At 57.9% G+C, this 7,837-nt stretch overlaps 1 protein-coding gene across 1 annotated transcript; it reads left to right on the top strand.

The window, feature by feature from the left end:
• Positions 1–363: 363 nt before the first annotated feature.
• Positions 364–6,375, top strand: FOXF2 (forkhead box F2). The gene is made up of 2 exons (XM_021676171.2): positions 364–1,918; positions 5,440–6,375. The coding sequence occupies exons 1-2, from the start codon at positions 730–732 to the stop codon at positions 5,601–5,603; spliced, it is 1,353 nt and encodes a 450-aa protein (XP_021531846.2). The 5' UTR covers positions 364–729; the 3' UTR covers positions 5,604–6,375.
• Positions 6,376–7,837: the final 1,462 nt, after the last annotated feature.

Raw genomic sequence — 7,837 nt, 5'->3', positions numbered from 1 at the left:
GCAAACAGAAGATTTCACAAAGTCAGAGGTGGTCGAGTTTTGCTAGAGGTGGGGGGTCGTCCTCCTAGCAAGATGAGAGTTGACTCCATGATCCCTCCGTTTGAAAGAGGGTGGGTGAGGGAAAGTGGAAGAGGCCGAGAGAGGAATGAAAAGAGCGAGGAGACCCTGGAGTGCGGGGAGCGAGATAAGCAAGGGAGGCGGCCGCCAGGTTGGGAGGGGGAGGAGTGAGCGCCACGGCCCGAGCGCGCCCTCCCCGCGGAGGCGCCGCGCGACGAGGGGGCAGGGCGGGGTAGGGGGAGGGAGGGAGGGAGGGAGCGAGGCGAGCGGCCGGGGAGGGCGCGGGAGGGAGGAAGTCGGAGAGACAGAGCGAGGAGCGCTCCTGAAAGGAGACGTCGGGCTCGTCCCCGGGGTCCCAGCCGCGGTCCCACTCGCGCGCGCAGTTGCCCGGCGCCGGCCGCTCGGCCTCGCGGCCTGGGAGGCCATTGCGCAAGGCAGGGCCCGCGGCTCGCGGAGTGATGCGCCGGGCGTTGCCTCCCGCCCGTCGCCGCCTCCAGAAGCCCCAAAGGAGCTGAGGGAGGCGACGCCGAAGCGCTGGCCCGGAGCGGCCACGGCTGCACCCCGGGCGGCGGGCTAGGGCGCTTGCCGGGCTTCTGGGCCGACCCCGCTCCGGCGCCTCCGCTCCCCGCCCGGGGCCCGCCCTCGCGGCCCGGCCTCGCTCCCGGGTCCCAGATGACCACCGAGGGCGGGCCGCCGCCGCCTCCGCCGCGCCCGCCGCCGGCCCCGCTCCGCCGCGCGTGCAGCCCGGCCCCCGGCGCGCTCCAGGCCGCCCTGATGAGCCCGCCGCCCGCCGCCGCCGCCGCCGCCGCCCTGGAGACCACCTCCTCCTCGTCGTCGTCGTCCTCCGCCTCCTGCGCCTCGTCCTCGTCCTCCTCCAACTCTGCCAGCGCCCCCTCGGCTGCCTGCAAGAGCGCGGGCGGCGGCGGCAGCGCGGGCGCCGGTAGTGGGGGCGCCAAGAAGGCGAGCTCGGGGCTGCGGCGGCCCGAGAAGCCGCCCTACTCGTACATCGCGCTCATCGTCATGGCCATCCAGAGCTCGCCCAGCAAGCGCCTGACGCTCAGCGAGATCTACCAGTTCCTGCAGGCGCGCTTCCCCTTCTTCCGCGGCGCCTACCAGGGCTGGAAGAACTCCGTGCGCCACAATCTCTCGCTCAACGAGTGCTTCATCAAGCTGCCCAAGGGCCTCGGGCGGCCCGGCAAGGGCCACTACTGGACCATCGACCCGGCCAGCGAGTTCATGTTCGAGGAGGGCTCGTTCCGCCGCCGGCCGCGCGGCTTTAGGCGGAAGTGCCAGGCGCTCAAGCCCATGTACCACCGCGTGGTGAGCGGCTTGGGCTTCGGGGCCTCGCTCCTGCCCCAGGGCTTCGACTTCCAGGCGCCCCCGTCGGCGCCGCTCGGCTGCCACAGCCAGGGCGGCTACGGCGGCCTCGACATGATGCCCGCGGGCTACGACGCCGGCGCGGGCGCCCCGAGCCATGCGCACCCTCATCACCATCACCACCACCATGTCCCGCACATGTCGCCCAACCCGGGTTCCACCTACATGGCCAGCTGCCCCGTGCCCGCGGGACCCGGGGGCGTTGGTGCGGCCGGGGGCGGCGGCGGCGGAGACTACGGGCCGGACAGCAGCAGCAGCCCAGTGCCCTCGTCCCCGGCCATGGCGAGCGCCATCGAATGCCACTCGCCCTACACGAGCCCTGCGGCGCACTGGAGCTCGCCTGGCGCCTCGCCTTACCTCAAGCAGCCGCCTGCCCTGACACCAAGCAGCAACCCCGCAGCCTCTGCAGGCCTGCACTCCAGCATGTCCTCCTACTCGCTGGAGCAGAGCTACTTGCACCAGAACGCCCGCGAGGACCTCTCAGGTAACACAAAGCCCTTCAGCGCAGCCAGCTAGGCACATAGCCTCTAGGCCTCCAGGGCTGGCGGCCACTGCCACTGCCACAAACAGGGACCCCGAAGCCAGGAGGTCTGAGGGCACTGGGAAAAGCAGATGTTGGGGAGAGCCTCCTTATTCGTGGGAACAGGGATGGGGTCTTACTGTCCTCGCAGTATCCTTGGCCAGCAGCCGAACCTTCAGAATCGTCTGGCTGCTGTGAGCATGGTGTGAAGTCCCCTGCCTTCCTGGGTCGATGGGGGTCCCTGTGCAGGAGACTACAGGTCTCCGGTTCCGAGTCTGACTTAGCTTTGAGAGAAGGCATGTGACCTTTGGGGACCTTGGTCAGGAAGCTGTGTCTAGTTCCTTTTGTCCTTTTTTTTTCTTGAGTTCATTTTGCCGTACTTTTGTCGCAAAGTAAATGCGAGAATCGGAGATGATCTGTATGTTGGGGTGTGTGTAGGGAGATGTTTGCAGCCGGGGAAGTGTAAGAGGAGGGGGTGGGACAGAGCTGGCGCCCAGGATTTTTCACTAAAGGGACATTTGCCAGTGGAGGGGGGGTTCACCAAACTGTTTAGATGCCCTCCCCTTCCCTGCCTCCCCCCTACAATGGACACACATTGATGATACAGGTCGGAGATGGCAGGACCTGAAGGACCCTGCTGGGACTCCCCTGATAAATGTGCCTGCCCTGTGGATGCCACTTGTAGTGTGGCTGGTTTATATTGTGTTGGTCGCAGATTGTGAAAATTTATTGACTTGCTGAAGGTGGTGAGAGGTGGGAGGAGATGGTGGGGATGGAGGAGGGAATTTGAATGTTTGGCCAGGTTTGTCTGGAGAATAGAGATAAACCCTTACAACCCCTCCCTCCGAGTACCTAGGGCTGCAGATTAAAATCCGAAGGGCCTGCCAGTCAAAGGCAAGGCCCCAAGCTGCTGTCTCACAGTGACCTTCCACAGCAATGAGACAGTGACTTGTAGAGTGATGCATACTTTATTTGTTCCTGAGCCGGTGTGCTGCGGGAGCACCAGGGGAGAAGGGAAGCCCAGAAATGGGCAAAAGATGTTGGTTCCCTGGAGGGTGAAATTTCCCAAATAGGCCTTTTAAATGTGGGTCTCAGAGGTTAACCAAACAAAGACAGTCTCGGCAGGACCACACGGGAGAGGATTTTAGCCTGACTTAACCCACTGAGAACAGAGTCTTGTTCAATTTTATGGGAATTTCAACAAGTAACCAATACAGGCGGCCTTCCCGTCTTATTTGTGTATCCCCTTGGACCAGCTGTCAATCACACACGCACATACACACACACACACAGCCCTCGGTGGGCTCACCCCTTCCTTCCCGGCCTGCTCCTGCTCCTCTCCCAGCCTGCCAGCTGTCCTGCCAGCTCTGCTGTCTCCTCCTCTCCGGGAAGGCCCAGACTCTAAGGCTTCATAGCCTTGGAGAAACCATACTCTAGGAAGAAAAAAGCCACACAGGAAAGGGACTTCTGACCCTTCGTCAAGGCTGCTCTCTCCCCATCCCATACATGGGGAGCATGCACAAGCTCCCAAAACTTCGGGATCTGGATACATGATTCTCTTGGAGCAGCTGAAAAGTGCCCGGCGAGCAGGCAGTCTTCCGTGCCTCTGCCCAGTGGCCTCCCGCGGCCGGCCTTCCCTGGGAGTCTCGCAGAACTCCCGACAGAGTCTGGGAATGCTCAGGAGAGAAGATGTCTCAGTCCTGACGTGTGACAGGGACCCTCTGCCTTTACTTCCTGGCCTTCTTGCTCCCGTCCCTATAGAATACCCACCCAGCCCTGTTGCCATCTCCCGGGAACATCAGAGGCAGAGGCTTCCGAGGAGCTGGCGGACTGTGAGAGGACCCCGTGGGGCCTTGTTGGGAGTGCCCCGCCCGCTGGGCCAGGGCCACTGAGACCTGGGGGCCTGGTGAGGCACCGGCAGGGAGCAAGGCAGTCTCCGCAGCACACAGATCAGCGCAAGTCCTGCGCACAAACCCAGCACGACCCTCCCTCCCCCAGGACCCCACACGAGCCGCGCCCTCAGGTCTTAGGCCGGGTGGCCAAGGTCCTTATGACCCCGCTGACGCGAGGGCTGCCCTGGAGCCCTTCATTAAGCCCTGCCAGCCTTTCAGGAAGGAGCTCGGGCTTTTATCATTCTGCCAGCACATCAAAGCGTCGACTGCTTCCTTAGCGCTCCGCCTGTGTCCTGCTATTTTGTGGTCCAGGGCTTGGCATCAGAACTTGCTTTAACGTGACGAGCGAACACACCTGTGTGCAGAGCGCCGGGCACACACATCGGGGCTCGCGGGCCAAGGCAGCTGCGTTAGAGCAGCGCCGGGCGTGCTTGGGTGGGTGTTGTCAGCAAGGAAGTAGGCACCGGCCACTGAGCGGCCGGCTTACTCCGTCATTGCGGGGACACAGCGCGGCCGAGGCCACGCGAGCAGGGCCTGAGCCTGGTGGGCCGTGGGTACAGTTTTCTTGCACTGAAAAACTGAATCGGGCCTGAAGCCACGTGCACTTTATGGTTCCCACCCCACTCGGGTAACTAAGACCCGAGCGAATGGACCTAACCCAGCCGGGTGCCGAGATGGCCTGGTCCACTAGCCACAGGGGCCCAGTGCTCAGGGCACTGCAGGCCGACTGCGCCCTGGGGCAAGAGGCGCTGAGAAAACAAAAGCAAAAGCCGGCGGCGGGTGGGGGGAGTCCAGTGGCCTGACACAGGCCCGGGGCCAGGGAGCCGCCCCGGGAGAGCAGGGTCTGGGCCTTGTCTTCCCAGCTCCAGTCGGGGGCTACCTCAGGGACTCCCCGCGCTACCAGATGCCTCCGACCAAAGGGCATTTCTCTGCGCCCTGAAGTCCTGGCTTCTCTAGACGAAGTCTAAGACGTTCCGGACCCAGGAAGATGCCTGTGGAGGGGCAGGAGAAGAGGTGTGTTTTTCTGCCCCATCCGATCATCTTGCGATTGGGTTTCCTCTCGTCCCCTTTGGCACAGGGAGCATTCCGCTGCGCTCGCTGCTCTGACCCGCACAGTTAGTTAGGAAACAAGGCTCAGAACAAGAAAGAAGGCCGCAGTGGTGTTTCTGGGCAGGCGCTGGGCCCTCCGTGCAGCCAGGGTTCAGGGGAGCACAGGTCAGGAGCTCTGCTGGGAGGGATCTGGATCCAGAGCCTGGGTCGAGCTGTACGCTACCTGTGCTCATTCTGAGATTAAAGCGCACGCCCCAGCCTCAGAGAATAAAGTTGGAATTCCAGGACATAAGAACCGGCCTTTGGGGGGAACTTGCTCTGTGTTTGTGCGAACATCAAAACAAAACATACCGATTCCAAAGCCGTTCTGTGACCTGCCACTGGCGTGTGTGAGATGCTTCTAAAGCTGGGTTTTCTCTCCCAGTTGTCTAGCAATGTACTAAAAGGCACAGCAGCACCTTTTGTACCCTCAGTCAAAATAGGACACCCCGCCATCAACTAGATGACTTTGTTTCTGAGGAGGTTTCTGTTTTCTTCTTTCAGTGGGACTGCCCCGTTACCAGCATCACTCTACTCCAGTGTGTGACAGAAAAGATTTCGTCCTCAACTTCAATGGAATTTCTTCTTTCCATCCCTCAGCCAGCGGGTCATATTATCACCATCACCACCAGAGCGTCTGTCAGGATATTAAGCCCTGCGTCATGTGAACGTGAACGGAAAGGGGCCGAGCAATGGCCGCTCTCTCCTTTTTCCTCCTCAGAGGGGGGCAGAGACAAACCGAGATGGATTCACAGCGCCAGCAGGCGGATAGCAGTAAGCCACACACCAGCCACTTAGCCAGAATGCCCAGGACCGCGTTGGTCACTGTTATTTGCCTACTGCTGAAAGAAAGACATCCGCCGGCAAGGTAGTGTCCCCGGTATGAATGCCTGCAGGCTCCCACATGAGGGAGAGGGCAACTGAGGAGATGGGAAGATATGCCACGTGTAGCTCTGGGATCTTCATTGCCTTCAGTAATCAGGGTCTGAAAACCAGCAGACAAGTTTGTGTGTGTGTGTGTGTGTGTTTGTCTATGATATGAAAACTTGTGTGCTTTTCAAAAAGGCAGTGCTAAGCACAAGATTTCAAAAAAGCCCCTTCTTGTTGCCTAGCCGAGTTGGGAGAGTCATTTCCCCAAACACTGCATTTGGATACAGGTGCCAAAGAACATTATTAAGAAATTATTTAGAAACAATGTGTCTAGTTTAAGAAAGTGGTTTTCAGTATTGTGACAATACAACGTTTTTACAAGGTTGTTTTCTACCACCATAGTTTAAAGATATTTTTATGACCTTCGTGTATACTCACACTTTGCTTGTATTTTAAAAGGAGGATATATTTGCACTTATGTATACTTTTACAGTTTGCCAAAGTATTTTGATGTAAAATTTTTTTCAATAAAATGTATATAACAAATAGTTGTTTTAGGGGGCAACTTTCTCTTCGGGTACCCTGAGAGCAATGGATGCCAGGTTCTCCTCCCGCCCCACCCGGCAGCCGTGGAACTCTACCCGCACCCCCTCCCGTGGTGTAATTGACATGGTGTGGGGTCTGTGCCTTGAGTAACACAGGCCAGGTTCTGATTGTGAGTCTTCTCAGGAGAAAAAGAGTAGAAGAAACATTTTCTGTTATTTCTTTCTTTACCTCACCCTAGCTTTTTCTGGCTAAACAAAAACCAGAAGATGAAAGGAACTAGAAAGAAAACCAGGCAGGATACCGAAAGGCAAGGATTTGATTTGAGGACACCAAGTTTGTGCCCCTTTTGTTTTCTTTCCTGCGCCCAGGGAGAGTTCTGCCCTTTGTCCTCTCTCCGTCCCCACTGACTCGGGCTGACAAATGTGGGGCACAGTGGTAAGCACCCCTCCAGGGTTGGGTGTCCAAAGAACAGCACCCTGCTTCTTCCCTTTGCATGCTACAGTTTTGTTACAGTGGTGGTGGCATGCTGTCAGGAATGGGGCTCAGATCTGAAGACTGGGGGGGTGGGGGGAGCCCTGCTGAGCTGCAGGGGTCAGGCTCCCAGCAAGGCAGTTCAACTTCCTTGGGGAGTTTGTTACAGAAGCTGGACTCCCTGACATGGTGCTCTGTGGCTGTGGCCTGTCCCACCCTCCAATTCAGAGCCTGGCTGGCCCTGCTCGGCGTCTGCTCACAGCAAGCCCATCCAGCCCTCCCTTCCTCCCGGCCTCCTCTCCCCACTCCTCTCTTTTAACCAGGGATTTAACAAGGGAGCCCCTCAGCCCCTGTTTCTGTTCTTGCTAGGTTTCCCAGTCACGAAGGTTGCAGGCCAAGCTGGTGACGCTCTGGATGGAAGAGCAAAACAGGCCAACTAGGCAGGACTGACCATCTGTCCCAGCAGCCCGTCAGCGTCATGGGCCATGTTGAGGATGATAGGTCTGAGAGAAGCAGAGAAACTCTGCCCCAATCTCCCTGTGCATTTTCCTCTCAATTCAGGGCAGGATTTTTGTTCTTGTTTTTTGCTTTTTCTTTCCTGACTGAAAAACTCACCTTTGTTTCTCATCCCCTAAAAGGTCTTTCTGCCAGTCACCAGACTTTTGGTACCTGCTCTGAGGAGCTATTTCACACCCCGGGGTTTTTGTATTATAAGTGAATTTCAATGCAAAGAGAATCTCCTAAGTGAAACATCTTGTTTCTGAAAGTCTTAACCACCTTTCTAATTTTTAGGCTTCCTTCCTATATCTTCTAAAATTAAGAGGTGATTTAAACATTTTTTTGTCTCTCCATTATCATATTTGCAGTAAAATAAGGCCTTTTTATTTTCTTTTATAGTGAGCTACTCAGGGGCCTGCTATAAATTATGAAGTCAGTTTCAGAGTTTGCTCCGACCACAGTGCTGTGTTTACATTCCTTCCGAGGCAGCCGGCATGGTCGTAATTTATATCCTAAA

This window comes from Aotus nancymaae, unplaced genomic scaffold (genome assembly GCF_030222135.1).
Source record: "Aotus nancymaae isolate 86718 unplaced genomic scaffold, 86718_ANA_hifiasm-v0.15.2.pri h1tg000098l, whole genome shotgun sequence".
Lineage (NCBI taxonomy): Eukaryota > Metazoa > Chordata > Mammalia > Primates > Aotidae > Aotus > Aotus nancymaae.
Note: the sequence above shows the minus strand (reverse complement) of the source record. Positions and strands in the feature narration are given on the sequence as shown.